At 61.3% G+C, this 23,806-nt stretch overlaps 8 protein-coding genes across 8 annotated transcripts; all 8 read left to right on the top strand.

Annotated features, from left to right (window-relative positions):
* Positions 1–962: 962 nt before the first annotated feature.
* On the top strand, positions 963–3,023 carry LMXM_25_0330 (conserved hypothetical protein; the record flags this gene model as incomplete). Its single annotated transcript, XM_003876037.1, has 1 exon — positions 963–3,023. The coding sequence occupies one exon, from the start codon at positions 963–965 to the stop codon at positions 3,021–3,023; it is 2,061 nt and encodes a 686-aa protein (XP_003876086.1).
* Positions 3,024–4,166: 1,143 nt separating this feature from the next.
* LMXM_25_0320 (conserved hypothetical protein) lies at positions 4,167–4,718 on the top strand (the record flags this gene model as incomplete). Its single annotated transcript, XM_003876036.1, has 1 exon — positions 4,167–4,718. The coding sequence occupies one exon, from the start codon at positions 4,167–4,169 to the stop codon at positions 4,716–4,718; it is 552 nt and encodes a 183-aa protein (XP_003876085.1).
* A 639-nt stretch (positions 4,719–5,357) lies between these two features.
* Positions 5,358–8,606, top strand: LMXM_25_0310 (conserved hypothetical protein; the record flags this gene model as incomplete). Its single annotated transcript, XM_003876035.1, has 1 exon — positions 5,358–8,606. The coding sequence occupies one exon, from the start codon at positions 5,358–5,360 to the stop codon at positions 8,604–8,606; it is 3,249 nt and encodes a 1,082-aa protein (XP_003876084.1).
* A 672-nt stretch (positions 8,607–9,278) lies between these two features.
* LMXM_25_0305 (conserved hypothetical protein) lies at positions 9,279–9,551 on the top strand (the record flags this gene model as incomplete). The annotated part of the gene is made up of 1 exon (XM_003876034.1): positions 9,279–9,551. One exon carries the CDS (start codon positions 9,279–9,281, stop codon positions 9,549–9,551), a length of 273 nt encoding a protein of 90 aa, XP_003876083.1.
* A 680-nt stretch (positions 9,552–10,231) lies between these two features.
* LMXM_25_0300 (conserved hypothetical protein) lies at positions 10,232–12,079 on the top strand (the record flags this gene model as incomplete). The annotated part of the gene is made up of 1 exon (XM_003876033.1): positions 10,232–12,079. The coding sequence occupies one exon, from the start codon at positions 10,232–10,234 to the stop codon at positions 12,077–12,079; it is 1,848 nt and encodes a 615-aa protein (XP_003876082.1).
* Positions 12,080–13,683: 1,604 nt separating this feature from the next.
* LMXM_25_0290 (conserved hypothetical protein) lies at positions 13,684–15,453 on the top strand (the record flags this gene model as incomplete). The annotated part of the gene is made up of 1 exon (XM_003876032.1): positions 13,684–15,453. The coding sequence occupies one exon, from the start codon at positions 13,684–13,686 to the stop codon at positions 15,451–15,453; it is 1,770 nt and encodes a 589-aa protein (XP_003876081.1).
* Positions 15,454–16,856: 1,403 nt separating this feature from the next.
* On the top strand, positions 16,857–18,917 carry LMXM_25_0280 (conserved hypothetical protein; the record flags this gene model as incomplete). The annotated part of the gene is made up of 1 exon (XM_003876031.1): positions 16,857–18,917. One exon carries the CDS (start codon positions 16,857–16,859, stop codon positions 18,915–18,917), a length of 2,061 nt encoding a protein of 686 aa, XP_003876080.1.
* A 1,329-nt stretch (positions 18,918–20,246) lies between these two features.
* Positions 20,247–23,708, top strand: LMXM_25_0270 (conserved hypothetical protein; the record flags this gene model as incomplete). The annotated part of the gene is made up of 1 exon (XM_003876030.1): positions 20,247–23,708. The coding sequence occupies one exon, from the start codon at positions 20,247–20,249 to the stop codon at positions 23,706–23,708; it is 3,462 nt and encodes a 1,153-aa protein (XP_003876079.1).
* Positions 23,709–23,806: the final 98 nt, after the last annotated feature.

The raw sequence follows: 23,806 nt of genomic DNA, 5'->3' as shown, positions 1-23,806 counted from the left end.
CGGTATGCGAGACTGACATCGCCACTCATACGCCGACATTGTTGCACACATGCAGCGCACAAGACTGCGACGTCGGAGGCAGTGCCCACGCCGTGCGATCCGGATTTTGTTTTTCTTTTCAAAGTAATGAGCGACGGTAAAAGCGAAGAAGAAAGCGGTGGAGAGGCGGTGGGAGGAGGCGGCACCATTAAACGCGCAGCTGCGCAGGAACCATCCTCTGCTGCAGCTGTGTTTTGGCGGTCAAGCCGGAGACAGTCCTGGAGGATGCCTATTTGCGTATAAAATGTGTATAGATACGTCTACGTGTGTGTATATGTGACTCTGCGTACGTGGCGAAGTATGTGTAGCCTTTGCTGCCTCCGCTTCTTGTACCTTGGCTGCCGACCAGCTGTCGTCGACGATGGGGCCATGTGCGATGCCGTGCGCCGCCGCTTTTCACACAGGTGCTTCCATAGCTCTGTGTCTGCCTGCTAGCGTGCTTCTGTGGGCCTTGTGGGGACGTGCATTCAACACCGCTGCGTTGGTGACGGGGTAGCGCTTGTGAAGACTCACGGCGCCTCTGATGTGCTGCTGGCTGTATCTGTGTCACACTCCTGCTCTCCACGACCTTGACGTCCATTCGCCGAGTTTATCCACACACTCACGCACGTCCACGGTGTCATGCGTTCTTGCCCATGCGGCGATTGCCTTCCTCAAACTGTTGTCCGTCGCCCCTTCTCGTGAGACGGAAAAAATTAAGACGACGACGGCACCGGGTGTGGTTGTGGCTGTCGTTTGCGGTCGGCGTAACCTCCCATGAGTGGTGAGGCGGGGCAGCCGACGGAGCCGTGTTTCTTTTCCTTCTACTCGAAGCGCGTTGCTGCTCTCCTACTCAACAAGCTTGCACACATACACGTACTCAGAGACGTACTGCCCCCAGGACAGGTAAGCGAGCAGCTTGTGCCACGCAGCCACTAGACACGATGATCTCAGATGAAGGGTTCCTGTGTGCCGTGCCTCTTGGCGGAGGCGAACAGCGACCCCCCCCGATCCCTTCTGCAATACCACACAATGGAATACCGTCTCCCGTGCGCGATGCGTCGGCGCTGTTCTCGCACACGGAGACAATGACGCCGAACTTGTACAGCGCGCTAAGTGCCTCTGCCATATATCCGTCCGCGTACCCTTCAGACCCCTACATCTCGAGTGCCGCGTCCGCATCACGCGCCGAACGCCCGCCACTGTCGCACAACCCCTACACATACGGCAGTTGGACGGCTCCGGCGCCTCCTCTGAGCTCAGCAGCAGCAACAGGACCGTCGGCCGAGGCAGAAGCGCGTGCAGCGCTTAGCGAGGCGGAGCGGCAGCGTCAAATCCTGCAGCTGGAGCGAGAGCTCGCCGAGGAGCAGCGACAGCGGTTGGAGGCCCGCTTGTCACCGTCGTCCTCGTCTGCCGCACGACTCTCTGCATGGGTGCCGGGTGACCGGGTCCCTTTCTCGGAGGCTGCGGGCGACGCACCGTGTTACGGTGGGTCGGAGGCGTCTTCTTCAGCGCCAGCCGAGCCAGCCTACGATGAGGTTGGCGAGGAGTTGCGAGGCTTCTCGATGGAGGCACCCGCGCCCCCAAGCTCTCCGTCTCCGCCATCGGCACATGTGCAGGCCCGCTTCTATGTGCGGGGAACCAATTGCGGCGTCGACGCATCTGGGCCTGATGCCGCCATCAACAAGAGGCCGCAGGAGCAACCGACCGAAGCGTGCGCACCTCCATCGCCTTCCTTGGCGACATCAGCGGCTCCCACCGATGACTTCCATGAAGGTTCGGCAGTGTCGCCTCAACCGCACCCATCCCAGACTCCAAGCCCTCACCGTTCTTCTCCGCAGCCGTGCACCCCTCCTAAAGAAGCAGTTCCGCCGCTCTCTACAGGCGAGCAGAGTGCTTCGGCGCACATGACGCGTGCAGAGTCCTCGTCGCCCTCTCCAAAGCGGGCGCCTGTGCGGTCAGAGGAGCGCCATACTCCGCGGCGCCCCGCACCGCCGCCGCCGCCCTCTGAGGAGGACAGATCACGAGGATCACCTCGAAAGCCAAACTCTGCACAGCGCGCGGTGGCCGACATGCGCGAGGACGAGGAGCAGCGCCTGTACGAGGCCTACAAGCAGAAGCTAGTTCGCATTCAAGAAGCGTTGCACCCATCCAGTGAGACTGGTGTGCTAGGCGCAACAGCGTCCATCGAAGCCTGTCGTGCACATCAGCGGCGCTACCGTCTCACTACCCCGGCCTTGTGGCCAAGCACACCACCGGCACTACCGTCGTCGTCTCCTGCGTTGCGTGCCACTGGCGAGCTTCCACTAGTGCGGCGAGCGCCCTCTACAGGGTCTTACGCGGACCCAGTTGCTCTCCTTCCGTGTGGGCGCCAGCGGCAACTTCGCTGGGATGTCGCACACAGCGGAAACATCGTCGTGTCGGGCGACGGATATGTCTGCAAGGCGGACGCCACGGACGCGCTTACGCTGATTGAGCGGGAGTACGAGGGACGTCTGGAGGACGTGCTGCAGCGTCTGGTTATCCCCTTCTACGCGATGGGCAACCTCGGCGTGACGCACGGCTATCTGACCTTTGCGTTTCGATGGGAATCCCCGACAACGATGCCTCGCGCCTCGGTGCGGCAGCGGCGCGGTCGTGGAGGTGGCTATGGTGGTAGGCGGCGCCGCGCACCCGCACTGGCGTTCGGATTCGCCACCCGCGTCTTCACAGGTTACGGGACGGAGGCACCCGCGTTTCTGTACCTGTCGACCGGGGCAATTGCGCAGGGGCTGAGCACTACCACCTCCGCTGGCGCGGAACGACCCTACGGTGCTCCGTACGAGCCGGGGTCGGAACTGGCTGCCCGACTCGACCTGGAGCACGGTGAGCTGGAGTTTTACGTAGAGGGCGTCTCCATGGGCGTTGCATTTCGCTTCTGCCCCGCTCGCCACCCCGCGCCGCTCTTTCCAGTGGTCGTCTTCTCCGCCGAGATGGACGTGGCTGAGCTTCTATACTCTACCTGAGTGAGCTCCCGCAGTGGAACTCCTCACACCCGCTTTGCCCTCCTCCCTATCTTGAAGGGAGACGATGGCGCGCACACATACGCGTAGGGGGAGTGGAGGGGAAGATGTGTGCGAGTCGTACTTTCGCGGCGCGTGCTCATGAGGTAATAACAGCTGACCTTCTTGATGCGCGCTTGGGCTTTCCTTTGCGCTGCGGAAAGTCTCTGCGGTGCTGATGTTTCTTCTAGAGTAGATGCGCGCCCAATGCTGGACGGAGGCGCCTCCCCTCCCCTCCCCTGCTCGCCTTTTAGACGCATGGCGCGCTGGTTCAGTTTTTTCTCGTTTCTGTGAAGCGCTCCCCTCCGATTTCTCTCTTGAGGGCGCCAAACGCCCCTCCCCCCCCCGTTCTTGAGTACCGCCGAACGCGCTGTCAAGTAATTCCACTGCAGCGGTAAGCCTGAAGGCGAGGCGGATGGAAGGGGGTGGTGTGTGTGGGGGGGTTGGGAGGGGGACGGGGATGAGCTCATGCCCGCGAAGGTTCATGTCATGATTGCCTTGACACACTCCTCCTCAACCATATGTGATCATGAAAGAGTTCCTGCGCCGCTGACGGCTCCATGCAGCCAAATTGACGTTGAGCGTCTCGCGCTGTGCGCTGGTGCCTCTGCGACTGCCATCCCGCCGTCTGCCCTGCTCTTCATCTACGCGGCACTTCTCTTTCGGCATGTGTCCTCCGTCGTGTACCACCGGAAAACACTCCCCGTCTGCCCAATCCCTTCCTGCTTGTCATGATTGCCAGTGCAGCAACACCATTGCCCGCTCCCGACCTTGCTTACTAGCCGCTGCGTCAACGCCAGAGGTTGCATCTCGGGCGGCTATCAGGCAGGGTAGGCGACGCTACTCTTCCACTCGCGTGTGGCGGTACAGACACGGGCATTCACACATAGACTCACCGCAAGCTCGAGAGTGAAACTTGAACACCGACAAGCTGAAACCAGTGTGTGAGAGAGAGGCGATACCAGACGAACCCTGCGACGTTACTGTGCAGCCCTCGCCATCCTCTCTTGCTGCTTTAGTACTGCACTAGATTGCCCGTTGCGTAGTGGCAACTGACATTTGCTCCCCCCTTACTGGTGTTCTGGCGAGTCCCGCTGCTCATCCACCATGTCGGAGCTGCACATCGTCGGCGAGATACAGTGCGGTCACGATTTTGGCGACAGCAGCTACTTCTGCAGCTACGAGATCATAACGGGCTCGCAGTGGACCGCCGTCGAGGGGCGTACCTCCGGTTCAACACACGTGATGCGTAGCGGCAGCGACGGCATCCCGTGGAACTACCCCATAGATGTGCACTACAGCTTCAACGGCGTGCAGGGTTGGCCGAAGATCGCGATTCAAGTGTGGCAACTGGATGACTACGGCTGCAAGGATATTGGTGGCTACGGCACCGCGTACTTTCCCATGCCTGGCGTCGGGGAGCAGGAGCTGTGCCTGTCGACGTGGAGGCCGAATTTGTGGAGCTCCAGCGCACTCGTGCGTTTGTGGCAGACGCTTCGCCTGTCCGTCATGGGCGGCTACCCGGTGCTCCGCGACAACTCTCTCATTGCCGACAACGAACAGCGTTTCAAGCTGCACACGGTGACAAGCGGCACCGTGAAGATGTCCTTCACAGTGATGGGACGTGGTATGAGGCAGGCAGGTCTCATTTACGCATAATCTCGCACACGGCCACGGATGCGTGAGGGGGGGGGGCAACGCCTGCCTCTCCCTGTCCCCGTCTGCGCGCACGTGTGTATACTCGTCACCGTTTTGAGTGTCTTGCTGTTCGTTCTCTCTCCCTCGTCCATTGTTGTATGCCCGCAGTAGACTTGAATAGGAAGGTAACACACACACAATTCGATGCGTTGACTTCTCCGTTCCTCACGTGTAAGCCGATTCTCATTCACAGCGATGGTCGCGGACAAACTTCTCGATTCTCCGCGTTCCCCGAATCGACGTGTGCGCATGGCCGTGCGCGCCGCATCTACTGCCTTTCTCTCTTGACAACTGTGCACAACCCACCCACCCCCTTCGCCCATCGCTGCCTCTGCGGATGGCGGTCATCACGTGTATCATGTAGCGGGTCGTAGAACCTAAACGACGAGAGGAGAACAAGAAGCGCTCATACGCGCTTGCGCTGGCGTGCACAGCAGAGCAGACACACATGCCCCTCCCCCTCCCCCCACACCACAGAACATACGTAAGCACGGACTCGCCGGATCTGTCACACACCCCTGCACCCGTACTCCGACACGATCATTCCGTACACCAATACACGGTATATATAAAGGGAATCTCAACGAGGCTCGCCACACCATGTGGGGTGGGCTGGATTTTTTTGTTTCCATTGAAACGCTTGTGTCCTTCGCTATCCCCCCCTCCCTGTGCCACGGTGGCGCGACATCGGCGACGTCAGAGCCCGGCGACAAGGCGTGTGCGGTCAAGCGAGCTGGCAATCCAACTGTGCGTCGGCTGCACTTCACTCGAGAACGGCGACTCACCCCTGTCTTTGCCTTTCCCAATGCGACATTGTTCTTGCAGGTACTCTTTTCCTCCGGCAACAAGGTGCACCTCATGACTCCATGGGACAAGGAGGACACGACGACGATTCTCAAGTCCTTTGGCTGGGTGAGCTTCCTCGCCGATGCCAGGCGTGTGTCGGTGGTCCCAGGCTCCTCGCAGTTCAGTTTCAGCAGCCTTGGCATTGACCCTGCGGACTACACACGTACCGTCCTCGTCGTGGAGCATGCGTCGCGCTGGAGCAGCGCAACGACGATGCAACTCATCGAGGTCCGTCACATGAGTGAAGGACAGGACGTGGCAGACTCCATGGAGCTACTGTACGCTCTCTCGCGCTGCATCCTCTTTTCCGAGTGGTACCTGCGCTACCCCTCCTCGTCCATTGCCAGCTGCGCGGCGCTCAGTAACACGACCGTCTTTGCTTTCTGCCGCTTCTTACTGGACGGCGCTGCGCCGGATGCCGACTTGATGCGGCTGGTCTGTTATCACGGAGGTCGCATTGTGCACACAGCGGCAGAGGCTACTCACATCCTTGCTCTCCCGCCTCCACCGGCCGAGCGCGGTGCGCCGTCGAGCACGTCCTCTTCGACTGCGTCGTCCTCCACGTCTTCTTCGGGTGACGACAGCGGAAGCGAGAGCGACGAGCCGGACTGTCGCGTCCACAGCACAAGCACGGACACCAGTGACGAGGGACGTGAGGACAGCACATATGTGCCACACGAGAAAAGTGGTGAGCGGCCAGTTGGCGATAGCGATGCGCGTCGCACATCGTTCGTTGCGCCCGCGGTGGCCACAGAGGGAACAGCGTCCCTGTCAGCACCAGGGCCCTCTGCAACGACACCGCAGAGACCGGCAGCTGGACCCAGCTCGGAGACTCATGCTGCGGTGGCTCAGTCGTTATCCGTGGCCTCTTCTGCTGCCACAAACGCTTCTCTCCAGCCCGCGATTGTGACACCGTCGTGGGTCCACCGGTGCATTCGAGCACTGCGGCTTGTCCCCATCGATTGCGCACCAGCGACTACCGCGCCGAGCGCTGGCGAGGAGGAGGGGCAGGGACAGGGAGGGCCACACGGCGGCGGCAAGGCGGAGGCGGCACACACAACAGGTGCACTCCTTTCTGCACTACTACCCCCCGCTGATGCCAGGCCCTTGCTTTGGACAACGCTTCACTCCATCGCTTCTCAACATGGCTACGACACAGCTGCGCTTGTACAGCACACCACCACTGCTTCGCCCTTCAAGACCGTGACGGCTGCATGTGTCTTGGAGGCTTTGACGAGCCCCGTGTACAGCGACGTTGTCGAGGTGCGACTGCAACCTCCGCCGATAGCCGGGAAGACGACCGACTCGTCCTCGACATCCTCCCGCTCACGTGGGGTGCCTGTCACGCGGCGCACGCTGGACTCGCTGAAGCTGTCCACCGCTTCTTCAGAGCTGGGCCGCATTGCACTTCACCGCTTCGAGCGGCGGCGCGACAAGGAGGCCGTCTTTGCCCATCTGCAGCTCATAGCCTCGCAGTTCCTCTACTCCTTTGACTACGTGCAGCGGCAGCGGTCGCAGTCGCTGCACTGCCACGGAGGCACTCAGACAAGCGGCGTACGACGCGCGTTCATGGGCACCATGACCGAGGCGCAGCAGCCACCGGCCTCGCGGCTGCTGCCGGCAAACGAGCAGGAGACAGCGGGAGCAAGGGAAACGGCCGCTGCGGTTACGGGCGATGTTCCGCTCAAGGAGCGTGATTCAGCCTCTTCGTCTGCGATGACGGCGGCGGCCAAGGCGGTGGAGCCGATCACGAGTGATGCGGCCGGCGCCGTGGACGAGAAGGAGTGGCGGCATCATTTGAGGAACGTCGAGGGGAAGTTGCTCATGTCGCACGCCCACGTAAGTGAGATGAGCGCTAATCAGACGAAGCACTTCAGGGATGGCGGCCCACGCAGTCGAGGTGTCGGCGATGCCGAGGTGTGCGCGAAGGCTGTGCGAGCACCTGCGACGCAGTACATCGAGCACGTGGAGAAGGCTGGGCTGCCCACGGTGATGATGGAGGAAGCTTTCACCCTGGCTCCGCCGTATTCACCGAAGATCGTCGCGGAGACCTCCCGTGACGAGCTGCTGCCTGCTCGTCCACCACCGGCACCGTCTTTGTTGAAGCCCCCCTCTTCGCTGCTGCCTCTGCCGCCCATGGCGAAATCAATCGTCAACGGACGTGGCGGGGCGGACGCCTCGTTTGCGGAGTTTACGGCGTGCTTCATTCCGACCTCGGTCCTGACGGCTGATCAGCAGTGCGACTTCTATTCCTTTCTGTGCTCGCTGCCGCTCTTCGATTCGGCCGAGCTCGGCAACAGCGTCGTCCGTGTCGCGGATGGCGTGCGGTGTCGGTTCGCCAACCACAAAGGCGCGAAGGATTTCCTGCGCATTGAGTTCATCGAGTTTCTCTCCCTGCACCTTCCCATCTACCCCGCCCTGGACGACTCGATCGACGTGGAGGATCTTCACAAGACCATCATGGATTTTCCATTGCTGCCTCTGCCGACGGCGCCTGAGGTGTCGCACGAGGAAGCCCAGTCACTGTGGACGGCACCGGCGCCGCCTGAGGCTACAGCGTGCGCCTCGCCGCCAGCAGTGCGCCCGCACACCTCGTATTCGAGTGAGACGGGCCTCCGTCCGCCTCGCCACAGCCCACGTCCACCGTCTGCCCACCCAAGATCACCGACGAATCTCGGAAGTGACCTCACCCCCGCATCTCATGCGGGGCCGCATGCTTCTCGGTGCGATCTTCGCGCCGAGAGTCGGTGGAAGCGCCAGCGCGACGACAACATCGCCGAGGAATCGCCGCTGCCCGACGATCGCCACCGCTCCCGTGACCGATACCGCGGTGACCGTCACCGCAGTTCTTCCTCGCGCCACGTGGAGTCTTCGTCCTCCTCTCACCGCCGTCATTACGGCGACGACCGCGGCGACCGCCACAGACTCTTGCGAGACGACTCGGATCGAGGCTCGCGTAGTAGCGGGCATCATCGACAACACAGCCGGCGCGGGCGGCGCTAGTATGGTGCGCGTGGAGGAGCTTTCAAGCTGCTTAGCTGAACTCGGGCGCTCTCCCCCGCCGAGCTCCGAGGGCGGGGCTGCACCCAGCGACCGATTGGCCGACCCCTCCGGTGACGGATACGGGGAGGCGCACAGAGACGACGAGGGGCCTGCGCTGTCTCTCCCCTCCAGCGATGTTTCTTCGTTTCGACGTGAAGAGGAGGCACGTCGTCGACGCGGTGGTTCCCCTGTGTGCTCCACCTCCATTCACCGTGGAAGGGGAGAGCTGTGCGCCGCCCACGCATCCAACGTTCATGTGTACCTGTGCGTGCGCTGTGCCATCTTCCCCCCCCCACCCCACGGCCTCTCGCCGACTCGTTCATGCTTACCCAGGCACCAACACACACGTGAACAAACAAAGAAGCTAGAGGAGAACTTACGATGCCCATCGCCGTCGTGTCCTTTGCACCTCCCTCATGCCATGTAACACCACTGGCTGAGGAGGCTCAGCATCGTGCGCATCACGGCCCGTGCACGCTGCTGCTGCTGCACCTACCCTCCACCTTCACACTTGGACGCATACTTGCTGCTTTCCTGTCCTGCCCACTCTCGCCTTCGGTTGCACGCGTACCCATCAGTTCATCCCATCTACTTTTGCGAGAGCAGCACGCACCCAAAAAGAGCGCAGCTTCCATGTCCGCAGCAGAGGCAACACACACAGAGAAGGCGGCGGCTGTGGACGAGGACGCCAAAGCCACGTCTGCGATGACGTCGTCGAAGGAGGCGTCTGGAAAGACCCTGTTGCCATTGAGTCTCACACCGGCGGAGAGGCACGGTCTGCTCATGGTAGTGGCTGTGGCGCTGCTTCAAGAGGTGCACTCCAATGTGGTCTGTGGGGCCCTGGTTGGTGCGGCGTCTGCTGCCATCGTCTACAACCAGCTTATCCGTCTGCGCAGGAGTCCGTAGTGCAGGAGCTCGATGCCCATTGTCGGCAGCATTTGTGCACGCGTGTTGTGACGGGCGTGCGCGTGCCGCGGCACGGATGGTGAGACACACACACACACACACACAGGCGAACGCTCATGTACGGGTGGCACATAGTAAAAAAGAATTCAAAACAGAAAGCGCAGGAATCGTGTCGACAACGCGTGACTTTTGCGGTGGTGAGCACTACGTTTCACCGGATTTCCGCGAAAGGGCGAGGGGTGCGAGTGCCGCTCGGCGAGTTCGTCCTCACGCTTTTGCTCTTGTTCATTTCTGTGACCACAGATGCCCACGGTGTTCACTCTCCGCTTGTGAGCCACCCCTTTCGTGTGGTTGCGGTCGCCGCCCTGAGGTGTGAAGTCGGAGAAGATGCGTATAGGCCTTCTCTTTCCCCTTGTTCCACCGCTCTTCTCACGAGATTTTGGACGATCCCTCGCGTCTGTTTAAACGGATCTTCACCAGATGCTGGCCCCTCTTCCCCCCTCCCCCTCCCCAGGCCAAGCGGACGCACACACACACACACGCACACACATATACATGAAGACAGCCACCCTTGTGGCGACAAGACTGACGCTGAAGGGTCTACCGGGCCATCGGCGCTCTGTCGTGACGCCTCGATCTCGTGCAGTCGAACCCTCCCCGGCTCGGGCGGCGATGCGCGAATGAAGACGATTGTGCTTCTCTCCGGTGGCAAGGACAGCATTCTTGCGATGCTGATGGCGTACCGCTACGGCCACGAGCCGGCCGTCATTGCGAACATGGCACCCGTGTTGGAGAGCGACGGGGCTTTACAAGGAGCGGAAGAGAGTGGTGCGCACGGACACGACATTGACTCGTACATGTACCAAACAGTGGGGTTTGAAGCGGTGGAGGCCATTGCCGCCTCTCTCGGGCTGCCGCTTCGCCGCGGTTGCGTGCGGCGTGGGCTTGCCAAGGATCAGTCGCTGCTTTACTCTGAGCAGCCGCCCGAGGAGGACGAAGTGGAATCGCTGTACTCGCTCATCAAGACGGTGATGGACGAGTTCCCAGAGGTGCAAGGACTCACCAGCGGTGCCATCCTCTCTAACTATCAGCGCAACCGCGTCGAGTTCATCTGCGACCGTCTGGGACTCGAGTCCCTCGCGTACCTGTGGATGCGCCAGCCTGATGAAATTCTAGACATGGCCCACGCATTGCACGTGCAGGCCATCCTGGTGAAGACAGCGTCCATTGGTTTGATGCCGCGCCGCCTCATTGGCAAGACGCTTGAGGAGGCGCGTCCGACACTGGAAAGGATGGCGGAGCTCTATCATTCCCACCTCGCTGGCGAGGGCGGCGAGTACGAGACGACCGTGCTGAATTGCCCTCTTTTTCATTCAGACCATCTGACGGTGACGGCATTGGAGGTGGTGATGCAGGACGACAATGACATTTCGCCGTCGGGGCACGGGCTGCTCACTGTTACACGGGTGCCCAAGTCAGTTGAGCAACAGGCAGAGGAGGCAGAGCTTCTGGCGCGTCTTCGGGCCGGCGCCATCACATTCCCCTCCGACGCGATGCCACTGCTTCGTAGCTGTGCTGCTTATCCACTAGCGCCGAGCGCGACCGCATCCGCGCGCGGCTCCGCAGAGAGTATCGACTTGACGCTGCCGGCCACCATCCGCAGCGCTTTGTTCCTCGGCTCTGGTACTGCCGCCGCGAGAGACGGCATTGCGCATCACACCTACGCAGCTCCGCTCGAAGCTGGCGCGTCCGCTGCAGAGGAACTGATTGCGTGCCTTACTGTGCTGCAGACGTGGGCGACGGAGCGCAGTCTCACGCCCTTCTACTATCACTTCTCGCTCCCTGAGCCTTCCTGGGAGGTGTCGTGCCGCTCTGCGTACGCCGCTAAGGTGTCCCACGTGTGCCCGCCTGGATTGCTTGTCACGGTGCGTAACTCGGACTCCCCGGGCGGTGCCGCGCTTGAAGCCGAAGTTCTCGCCGCGCCAACGGCGGCGATTCAGCAGCAGGTGCTGCACGCGCAGAGCCGCAGCTGCTGGGCACTTGGCGAGGCGGGGCCGCACTCGCAGGCTCGCCGTGTGGGCCTCGCTACCGGCTTCTCGCGATTGTTCGTGAGTGCCACGCCTGGACGTGTCCCGGCGACGAGGGAGGTGGCCACCGCCGCTGATCTTCCTGCTGTCTGCCAGCAATACGTTACAGCCGTGGCGGCGACACAACAGGCGGAGGAGGCCAGCACGGCCCTGACGGACGTTGTCGCGCAATTCGTCGTGGCCATGGCCAACTGCGAGCGCTACCTCACTCTCTTCGGGTGCAGCTTTGGCGACGTTGATCGTGCCACCGTTGTTGCTACCGAGGACTTTCCGGTGGCGCTGCTGCCGGCACTGTGGCAGTGGACGACGCAGAACACAGGCGCGCTGCTGTTCGAGCGCGCCTGCCAGGTGGTAGTGGTCGGCGCCTTGAGCGGGACTGAAAAGATTCGGGTGTCGATGGAGTGCGTCGAGGTGGGGGAGGCGTCGGAAGAGAGCGCGTGATTCCATCTACCTGAAGACCGTACTTTGTATCACCCCGCTCGCGACCTGTTGACGTCCTCTTTGTCTTTCATTTTCGGCTCCACCATCGGTACAGCATTCATCATTCAAGCGCGCTGTGCGAGGCCTCCGCTCACCGTGGGCGCACAAGAGCCGAAGTAGAAGTGTGCGTGCATGTGCGCTACTCTCCCGCTTCTTCTCGCTATGTTTGGTTGTCCCCATCGTTCGTGTGCTGGCGTCTCCATGTGTCTGGGTGTGTTGTTGTTGTGGTGTTCAGTTCGCAGGCACAGCCATGAGAAACGGGGTGGGCGCTGAGTGGCTGCGCGAAGCAACAGACGCCCGCACAACCACATTCATACCGCAAGATAGAGCGCCTGTCAAAGTTGATGTGCACGGGCTGTAGCGTCTTCCCGCCTCTTCCTCACCCAATCCTCTGTAATGAGTAAAGCGGTTAACCACCTGCGCGCCGTTGCTGCACGTACCTTGGTGGGTCTCCTCCCATTTCCATGGTATCATCCTCGCCCACCTGCACCTCCCCCTCGCCTCTGCTCTCGCGAGCACAGCCAGCTGAGAAAGGGGAGCGTAGTGCGTGGTTTTCGCACGTGCGCATGTTTGGACGTCTGCTGTGCCTCTCCTCCCCCCTCCCTGCAGGGAAGGCGTCTGGTGCAGGCAGGCAAAAGGCGTCGACAGCGGTTGCATGGTCACGGTAACGAGAGGCAGACACACACACACACACACACACAGAGGAACGAACAGGAGAACGCAGCCGGGTTTCCTTTGGAATATACTGCAGCTCCCTTGGTACGGGTGGTGGGCACATGGCTGCTGCGGAAGCCGTGAGCGAGGGAGGCAGAGATGGCACGACTGTCGCCACCGTCTCCTCCTGCAACTTTCGTACGAGCAACTCCAGCAGTTTTCGTTCACTGGCGACGCTATACTGCGTCGGAGCTCCTCCGAAAGGGGTAGCGACCAGCGTACACGGATGCTACGCACCTCTGACGGCGGACTGTGAGGCACCTGCATCGTGGTACATCTACGCTGCACGTGCGCGCTTCCCTTTTGGTGCTGTGACTGCTCTCTTGTGCGTCGCTCTGTGACTCCCTGATTGTACTCTGCTGATGTTTGCTCCCCCCCATGTTTCTCCTCTGTCTCGTGAAATTCCCTCTCGACGGCTACGGGGTTGGCGCGGCGCTTCCTCTCTTTCTTCCATCTCCTTGTGTGACTCTCACTTCCACGAACACGCACAGCCACACCCACACACCGCGCGTGAGTGCTGTCGCCCTCTCCCTCCCACACGTACTCGCCTTGCTCCCTGTGACCGCCTGCTTCACCTCCATTCTCCATCATTTCAGCACCCGTGCACTGTGCTGGTGGTCCCCCGTCATCACTTCGCGCTCGATCGGATACGCACACGCGCACGCACACGTTAGCCTTGACTCTGTTCTTTCGCATTTTCCTTTTTGCAAAGCATCGTCGTTCGCTCACTCCCACTCACACATTTGTGGCGTTCTGGTCCCCACCCGCGCTGCACACGCCGACCTCTGAAGACTCTGTGTTTCCTAGGGTCCCTCTTTCAGTTCAGGTGATTCTCTTTTCCCATTCCCAGGATGATGTCCAGCGACGCCGTATCAGCGAGTGCCTCGACGGCCACGCCGTTTGTGTACGTGAACGGCGACCGGCTGCCGCTGATGGAAGACTACCGGCTTCCCCTGTATCAGTACTTTCCCGAGGGTACGAAGCTCTTCGACCCGACGCATGTGCCGCCGCACGAGGTGCCGCTCTCCACCTCGGCTGATGAGATGGGTGTCACGCTGCGGAAGCTGCTGCCGAACGCGCAGTACCACGCCTTCTTCAAAGACCCCCGCACCGGGTCCCTCTACGCGACCGCCACCAAGTATGTCTGTATCTACGTCTCCCACCTGCCTTTCAATACGACACCCGAGATGCTGGGCCGCTACTTCGAAACGTTTGACATGGTGAAGGAGGCAGATGTGTTTCCGGGCCAAAACGTGAACTGCAACGGTCGCGGATGGGTTATCCTGCAGGACCCCAGCAAACTGCTCATCATTCCACGTGTCCTTCAGTTCTACGGAAAGCAGTTTATTTACACCGAGCTCAGCGATCGCGAGCCCGCGAGAGAGAAGATCTACCATATGTTGTCGGAACCGGTGCTGCCGCCGCCGCCGCCGCCGCCGCCGCGCGCACACATCATCCCGCACCGCATCGACGTTCCTCCGCCGCCTCCACCACCGCTGCCGCCGCAACACAACCCCAACGTTCCAGCGCCACGCAGCAGCATCATGGTGGAGCGGCGTCTTCCACCAGCCGCGCTCACCCCCATCGGTGGCGGGCTTGATTACGACGGTCCAACCCTTCCGGCCCCGCGAAGTCAGCAGCGCTTGCAGGCGTCGACCACATTAGCCCCCACCGGGTCCTCGTCCAGCCCCCTGGCAGCAACGACAGCGGCAGCCGCTTCGCTGCACGTCAACGGCGCCGCCAAGGCGCAACAGGCGGCAACCTTCATCACGTACATCACGGAGAAGGACGCCGAGGACGCCGTGCGGGACGAGTACTTCTGGCCGAACCCCGTGTTCGCTGATGAGATGCAGAGTTGCATGGAGGCTCGCGGCTTGGCCTTTGTCGTCTTTCTCCTATCTAGTCCTCCCACCGTCTTTGGGTACGCACGAGTGCTGCCAAAAGGGGCCCCCGCGCGGCGGGAGGCGAAGACTTGTCCGATCGAGTGGGTGCAGCATCACTGCGCCATCCCAGAGGCCAGCACACGATCGTTGGACGGGGTGCTGCTGTTTAAGCAGCGCGACGGCTCTCGGCTGAGGCTGGAGACAGGGGCTCAACTGCTCGACCTCATTGACAGCCATTGTGGCAAGGCAGAGCAGTACTTTGTTCCGTCGCCCACCGGGCCAAGCATCCCACTGCCACGTGGGCGTGGTGGGGTCGTACGCGGCGGGCGTAGCGTTGCTAGGCCGCCGCCGCCACCGCCACCGATAGGCCGTGGCCGAGGCGTCGGTGGCATGACCACCCCGCCAGCTCCGATCAGCGATAGCGGCCTGGCCATCCCGGTGCCTGCCAGCCGACGTAATCAGGCGAACAACAGCAGCACCAGCGCAAATGGCTACGCCAGTCCGCCCGGCGGCACCGGCAGCGGCAACTCCCGCGAGCCATCGCCGGCATCGCTGTCCATCAAGTTACCAGCCCCTGCGTCCGCACGGGCAGCCGCGGTGGCCGTTGTCGTAGGAGCAGTTACGTCTAACGGACACGGTATTGGGGGAAGCAGCAACGGAAACAGTTCCAGCCACGACGGCAGCTCCTCCCCCACGGTTCCCCCGGCACCTCGCTCAAAGAAGTCGTATGTCCATTGAAGCGGTTTCTTGAACTGGCTAGCGTAGTGAGCCTACAGAGAGTCGAGATACACTAGGGCCGTGACGGTGACAACGTGCCGCAGCGGTCTCCTTCTCTGTGCTGCCCTTTCCGTGCCCAATTCCATGTGCCTCATCCATCTGAGTGCTGCTTGTACGGACGCGTCTGTGTCCCGCGGATGGTGTGTGCGACTGGTAGCGTGTGATGCCCATGGTGCCACGCACCCCAAAGCGCATGCGCGCACCCAGACACATACACAAACACATGCGGTGTGATCACTTCACCATTACAAGGGGAGAAGGCGCGCGCCTCCCTTCCCCACTTGCCATCCTTGCCCCAGCCGCCCACACGTCCCCACCCCACCCCCGTCCCGGAAACCTCACCCCATTCATGCCCAGCGCTTTTCGCATCCCTAATATCATCACAGTACGTTTCGTTGTTTGTTGTGTCGCCTCTTTAATTCCCGCTCCCCGTGCGAGGGTCGTGCTCGCTTTTTTAAGTGTTTCTCTTGTCTCTGTCTTACGGGGTACGTATGTACGTGCGCGTGTGCGTGTGCTTTCCGCTTCTCGCTCGCTCTCGCCGCACTTGTGTCTGGACCTCTTCCCTCTCTTCCTTTGACGCCTCATGCTTATTCCTCGCCATGGACAACACTCCACCGCGTACCTGGGCATCTCCGAAGCATGGAAGAGGTGTGTGTTTTGCGTATCTTGGCCTATCTTTCAGTGCCTGCGCGACTGTGGCGGCTCGTGCATGCGTGTGCGTGTGTCCTTGTGCGGTCTCATCCGTGCTACCCTCCCTTACAATATACTCACACACACACACGCGCGTGTGCACACAGGAGCCGTCGCACCGACAAGGACATGCACACACCAGCGCACGGCGGCAACCACGCAGGTACGGGTACAAGGTGCTCCCCCTCTCCCTTTCTTCCTCTCTGTTTACGAAAGTGGTGGGCGTAAAAAAATAAGAGTAGCCGGACAGCGGCAGCATATTCCCGAACACACACACACACACACGCACGGGCACACGCCCTCTCTCTGCTGGGTTCACCCGTGCAGCTGTATGCGAGGGAGGGAGGAGTGGCTGGGGCGGGGACGAGGTCTGTGAGAGATGACGGTGTTTGCCACCGTCCTCATGCACGAGCCTCCGTTATGCGTGCAGTGTCTTTGTCGCGTGCCTCTTTCCCACATAACAGCTGGTGCGGACATGTGCTTTGATGCACGCAACCTCTCCCCTCTTTCTGTATCTTGCTATGCCTGCCCTCACCCGGTCCCCCCGATCATCTCGCCTGCACGCGAAGACCGTTTTGCGTGGAGCAGCGCTTACTTACTCCTACACACACATATATATATATACATAGACACGAATACACACCCACGGACGCCTCGGCGCGGAGAGCAGAGGGATGTCCGGGAACTGGTCTTTCTCAAGTGCTTCCACACCGCCGCGGCGGAGACGACACTCGCCCTCCTCCGTAGTCGCCGCCAGTCGCGTTGATGTGCTGTTTGAGCCTCCGGTGCGTGCCTCGTTCATTGAGGATGCAGGGCTGTACGATGCCGGCGACTGCGACATGGAGGATGCAACGATGATGCCCAGAGAAACCTGGGCAAAGAATGACAGCGGCTACTCGCACCAGTGCCGGTCCTGCCAAGACACCCATCGTTTGCGAAACTCTCTCAAGAGAGTAGAAGCAGAGTACGTGGCCGAAATCGAGTCCTTGCGGCTGCAGCTGCAGGAGGCGACGGCGCAGCGCACCGCAGCTGTGAGGGAGCGAAACGAGCTGCTGGCCTCCGCTGACATGTCGCTGACACACATTCTACAGATGGAGCAAGACGCCCAGTCACTTCGGATGGAAGTGGTGCAAGTGTCGCAGGAGAAAGAGCAACTACGGCGGCGTGTGCAGGAGCTAGAGAAGCAGAGTGCCGTTGCCAGCGAGAGAGACGCGAGACTTGGACGCGTCGCCGTTGAGGACGCGGAGGCGGTGGGGCGCGCGCACGTCGAGTCAGCGGAGACAAGCGAGGCGTTGTTGCTCCTGCAGCTGTGCGCGGCCGAGTCTGCGAGAGTCGCGGAAAGCGTACATCGCATGCCTGGTGAAACCCGAACCAGTGGCGCCGCGGCTGCTGGTGGTAGATGCGGTAGCTCCTGCGCAAACGTCTCTGGGGGCTTTTCTCCAGAGAGCGCGTCACCGGCGTCGTCCGAGGAGAGTCCTCACAGACGCACGTGTTCGCCACGTCCTTCGCAGCGGCGATCACTGACGGTGCCGGTGGACACGCCTCGTCTTTCACTCTATCCTTACTCCCCACCAGGGCACAGTGGAGCAGAGAGCGCTGCTACCACCTCTCGCCTTCCTTGCGGGTTCGACGCAGCTGTGGCGGCAACAACCGCAGCCGCGGGCGACGATTCACCACGTGAGCGCATCAAGCGATTGGAGTGTGACCTCGAGCGTCAGCGCAGACTACATGAGATGCAGCTGGCGGACGAGCGCGCCTTGACGAGTGAAATGCAGGCGGAGATGGACGACCTAATCGAGAATGAGCTCGTACTGCTGGAGGCAAATGGTCGTATAGCGCTGGAGAGGGATGGGGCGGAGGCTGCCGTCGACGTTGTACGGTGCCTTCTTCAGCACCTCGGCGTGGCGCTCCGCTCAGGGCAAGTGCCTTCGGAGGAAGCTTTCAGGGTGGGCACGACACGACGGAAAGCTACATTGGTGACCTGCCCCGAAGCCAGCGACGGTGGAGCATGCGAAGGCCCGGTGCGACCAACGACAAACCAGACGTCCCTGGGGCCTGGGAGGTTGGGGGACGAACTCATTGGACGCGAAGAGATGATGACGGGTGCGCTCGGCGATGTGGATGAAACGAGGCGAGACGTGCACAACCTTCGTGACGATATCGCTCGCTGCCACGCCGCTGTTGGCGACACTGGCACTACGCAAGAGCGGATGGAGGCTCTTCTTTGCCGAGTACTGGTCGAGGTGGCGGGTCAACGCCGCAAGGCAGACGAAACCCACACGATGCTGCGCCGGTTTGCTCGCATTTCCACTCACAATGACAACGCGCTGTTCCGCGCGGTGGGGCGGGTGGAGGAAACGTTGAAGACACCGACGCCCGCCGCTGCTCTTGTCAAGAGTGGAGAGGCTGGTAGGGGGGCAAGCGCCGCGAAATGCACGGCTGTGTTGGACTCTCCGTCGCCGCTAGGCGCAGAGGTAGTGCCGTGCATGAGGGCCATGGATGTCACTCGGTCCACCACAACCACGGACGAATCCGCGGCGGACGTCTCGAATGACCTCAGGCAGCTGCCGTCACGCTCGCCCTTTGCCGCAGCAGAGGACGATCTTTTCGATCCAAGCCGCGTTCACGTAGACTCTGACGTGGCGGCTCAGAAGATGGCGGCGCTGCTCCTCGAAGACTCGCTCAGCGATCCCTCTGATGGGGACGTCCCGCAGACGCCGTATGACGACTACTAGCGGCACCCGCGCTGTACTTTTCTCCTGCGCTCCCTCAATCATACGGTCATGGCGAATGGCTTCTGTCGTGAACAGGTGCCAACCCTACCCAACCGAGATGGCGAGCAGCAATGCCGTGGATTTTCCTGCGACTCTCACGCTGCTTGACTCAGCGGCACGGGCACGATGTACGTTTCGTGGCCTTCTTGCCTCATTCCGCCGTACACCTTTTACTTGGGTAATCCCAAAGCTCTGCATTGCATCTACCCCCCCCTTCCACCCCCACAACTACACCACCACATAGACGCACGGCTCGCAGACGAGCCATACACGAAGACGTCAGCACCCCCCTCCCCCTCACACACACACTGGCAGGGACACACATACCGGCGGAAGCAGTGCAGATGGCTTGGGCGATCATAGAGCTGAATCCCTACACAGGGGGACATGGAGAGCGATGGGGGGGGTTCGCACTGCGCATTTTTCTTTTGCGCTCCTTTTCCTTAGCGACAATAGCGGTGATGCGATGGACAGCCACTCGTTGTCCCTGCAGACAGCACCCCCCCTTCTTTTCACACGCTGCTTCCTGGATGAGTGTTTTGTGCTAGATTGCGGAGACGTTCTCGTGCGCGAACCCCAACTCCATTCGCTTTCTCCTTCTACCCCTGTCATGACCAGCACGAAGCTGGAAGTACGGCGGTGAGGGCGCATCGAGCGCGTCCGCCTCTCGCCCCCTCCCTCTGTCTCGTGGCTGTTGTGAAGTGCGTGTGTTTGAGAAGGTGTGACCATGGTATCTGCGCTGAGGTCGCGTGCCAGAGATTCTTCTTAGCGGAAACTGTTCTTTGGCCGTCACCTCTTCGGTGTCAGGTGGTCTTGTGGGGGCCATCGCCCTCTCGACAGACACCTCCCCCCGGCCTCTCCCCTCAAAAAAAAGTGTGCTCGACGTTCCTCCATCGTTGGTAGGCGGCAGCCCTGGTAACATCTGCGTGTTGTCCTTCTTCACCGCGCCTTTTCTCTGACACTGCTCGTCTCTCTCCATGACGAGAACATGTGCAACAGGCACTTGCTCTCTTCTTCTTCAGGCTCCTTGGCTCTGCAGCACGACGTTGTCGAACCGGCACCACTCCCATCCCGCTTTCTCTTCCCATGTCTTCGCGTTGCATCAGCGGCTCTTGTTGGACTACTGCGTCTGGACACGTTCTTCCCCAGGGACATCTTTGCAACTTCGCCAGTTGCTGAGGGAGGAAGACGGCGAGAGAGGGTGACCCCCCAAGCCAACCACACACAAGCACACGCACTCACGCAGGTACACCTTCGCCGTCTTTCCTAGAGAAGGCCGTTTTATCCGCCATGATGCTTTCTCAGGGGGAGCACTCTGCGAGCAGCGGCTCGGCCGGCGCGCAAGGTCGTTTCAAGCGGCAGCGCGAGGCGGAGGCGAAGCGTCGGGAGCAGCGTGTTGAGGATGTGCTGGCCCACACTACCCACATCGTCGACACGATCGCCTCTATCAACGGCAAGTATGTGCTCAGCCTCAATGGCGAGCGGGCACGACTCGCGCACCAGGTGACGGAACTGCAGAGACGAATGACGAAGCACCAGGTGCAGCATGCCGAGGACACCACTCAACGCGTGCTGAGTGACCTCGAACGTCTTCGCGGCGCGGTGACGAGCAGCGTGAAGGATCAACTCATCAAATCGCTGCTGGACGACGCAGAAAAGGGCCGCGGTGATGCCTTCGACGCCGTGTGGGCGCACGTGGACGAGGCCCTTCACGGGTCCCTTGCCGTGGCCGAGGCCGAGCTGTCGGCCGAGCGGCAACTGAATCACACGCTTGTGCAGCAGCTACAGAGCTACACACAAACTATCTTAAGGGAGGTGAATGGCGCCACGTCGCGCGCATTTAAGGCCGAGGTGGAGGTGATGCAACGCGACGTGCTCGTGGCAAGGCTGCGAGCAGCCTGCACTTTTGCCGAGAACCGACTGGTTCGCCATGAGCAGGAGGTGGATGCCCTCATGCGGGTGGTGGCGCAGCTCGCCGAGAAGAGCCGCTACGCCGAGTCGGCTCGGGCAGATGGGCGCCGAGCAAAGTACCACGTCCGGCTGCTGGAGCAGCACCTCGGACTGAACGAGATTGTGGCCGCCGTGCGGGGCGAGGTAGCCCGTGCGTCTTCTGACGTATATGCGGAGATGCAGCGAGGCAGTGCACTGCCTGCACCGCCGGATCTGTCACTGCGATCTAGTGCGCCGCACTACTACGCTCTCAAGATGCTGGAGCACAAGGAGATGACGCTGACGGACCTCGTGGACTCGTGGCAGCAGCAAGAGGCGCGAATTATAGAGGCAGAGCAGCGCTATACGTGCCTCGAAGGCGTTGTGAAGCGTGTGCAACATGATGCCCTCGTCGTTCACCAACGCTACCTGGAGGAGAAGCAGCGTCGCGAGATTGCCGACAGACGGATTACGGACATGGTGCGGGAGCGACTCCACTCGCAGAAAGACCAAGCCATCTCACAGGAGGTGCAGCGGCTGCGCTGGGCATATACGGAGGTGGTGGACGACGCCGCACAGCTGGCCGTGAACTTAAAGGTGTGCCGTGATGAGCTTCGACGCGCACAGGAGGAAACGGCTGGTTTGTCTGCCCAAGTCCGGCAGCTGCAGAGGGATGCCGAGATGGACCAGGTGGCGCTAACGATCCAAGAGCTGCGCAGCGAGTACACCGCGCGTGTGCGTGACCTCGAGGAGGCATCGACGCGAGCCGAGATGCAGCTAAGACTCGCGGAGAGCGTGTCGACGCAGTACGGGACCGCCGCCACCGAGGCTACGGCAGCACTGCAGCGGGTCGCGCAAGCCAACGCGGAGCTGAGTACTGCGACTCTGCAGGTGATTCCTGATGACCGCGACGCCGTTGCACGGTCAAATGCAGCGTGGAGGGAGGAGGTGGAGCGGATAGAGACGCAGTCGGAACGTGTTCTCGCGATGATTAGGCACATGGAAGGGTTTGAAAGTGCGCAGGGTAACCTGTATGATGCTCAGGTGAAGGAGCTGATGCGCCAATGGACGCTGGCGCGGGAGGCGGAGAAGGCAGCGATGACTTCCTCCGCTGCTGCTGAAGGCCTGCGCCGCGGGGGAGGACTGATGGCCATCAGCCGCGAAGCGGTCGACGACGGCACCGAGTCGCGCACACTTGTCTCCTCGTCCATCGCAGGTGAGGAGTCCATGGATAAGGTGAATGCCGTGCTGGGAGCCTCTCAGTTTGCGCTGCGTGAGGCGCTTGTGCTGCTGAATACGTCCCTGCAGAGCACGGACGTGGAGAGGTCGCGCCTTGTGGATACGTCCCTTTCGGATGCGCAGTGTGTCTCAGAGTTGATGGCAGAGGTGCGGCGTGTCACAGCAGAGCGTGACAGGTTGCGTGCACAGGTGAAGGTGTGCCAGGAGTTGCTCGAGAAGAACCACGTGACGGTGGTGGAGCGGGCGCTGATGCATGACGTCCCAGTGGAGGACTCTCTCAACGTGGCCGAGGCCACGGAGCGCATCGAGGTGCTGAAGAATCAGCTGGCGGCGGCAAAGCAGGTGTGCGAGCGCTCGTTGAACGAGGTGAAGCAGGTCACAGCAGAGAAGGATGACGTGGAGCTGCGTCTCGCACAGCTGAGGCGCGAGCACGAGGTGTTGCAGGGGCACTCGAGCCGTCTTAAGGACAAGTTGCACAGGAGCCTGGCGAGGGAGTCTGAGCTGATGGAGAAGAATATGGCGCTACAGACACAGCTCACAGACCTTGTCCAGCCGCCAGGCGTACCCGCACAGGAGGCAGAGGCGTCGTCCACTGCACTGCAGACCACCGCGACTCACCTCACGGACCTCTTCTCATCTCTCCAGGAGTCGCTGGGTAGCCTCAACGCGGAGATCATGACCCTGCGCCGCAAGCATGTCGATGAGGCCTCGATAGATGCGGACGTTGTCAGCGGCGGCAATAACGGCGCTGGGGCTGAAGACACCGAAGGCGCACTGTTCGTCGACTCTCTGAGCCGCTCCGGTATGATGAACATCGTTCGTGTGCTGAAGGATACGTTGCACAAGGCCGGTCTGCTGAAGGCGTCACTGAAGAGTTTCTCTGGGGCCCAGGCTATCGGCCTGTGTGCTGCTGCTAAGGTGTCCGAAGGCGGTGCTGGAGGAAGCGGTGGCGCGGTGGCTGCAAGCGTCGTGCCGCATCCATCGCCTGAGACGCAGCAGCGGGCACTTGAGTACCGCTCTTCTCTGCTCGAAGCCAAGCTTGCCAGCATGGCCGCAGAGCGGCTGGAGATGCGAGAGCGCGTGCAAAAGGCGGAAAAGACGACGGCAGACATGGAGGCGGCAAATCAGCGGCTCCTCACCATCTCCAAAAGCGTGATGGAGAAGCAGAACATGCTCAAGACAGAAAACGAGCAGCTTCGGGCGCAGCTGCTACAGCTAACTGCTGCCACCAATGCTGCATCGGCACCGCGGCCAGAGCCTCATGCGGCGCCCCCTGTCTCAGATACACAGTCGGTTGAGGCCTCAGTCTCATCCCAGCACGTCCTGTCGAGTGCGACCGCTGCTCCCACGTCGTCGGCATCAGCGGCCACGCAACCGTCAGCACAGTTTGTTGGTGATGACTTGCCTGCTGCGAATGCGTGGGTGACCGACTCTGCGGTGCCGAGCGCGCAGGAGCAGGAGGAGGAGAAGGCCGAGGGGGCGCTGGAGAGTGTGGCTGGCAACATGGCCGTCGCACCCCCATCGGCGCCAATGGACGAGGAGCCCGTCCCGGAGACGGGGGCGTCGGCGGGCTCTGAAACATGATGTAGTGGAGGGCGGCGTCCCGGCTCTATGAGTGATGGAGACGCACATGTGGGCGGGCTACGCGTCTCTCTTTCCTGTTACTTGCGTGTGTCTAATTG

Source organism: Leishmania mexicana, chromosome 25 (assembly GCF_000234665.1).
Source record: "Leishmania mexicana MHOM/GT/2001/U1103 complete genome, chromosome 25".
NCBI classification, from domain to species: Eukaryota; Euglenozoa; class Kinetoplastea; order Trypanosomatida; family Trypanosomatidae; genus Leishmania; species Leishmania mexicana.
The sequence above is the reverse complement of the archived record's forward strand: the minus strand, read 5'-3'. Positions and strand labels throughout refer to the sequence as shown.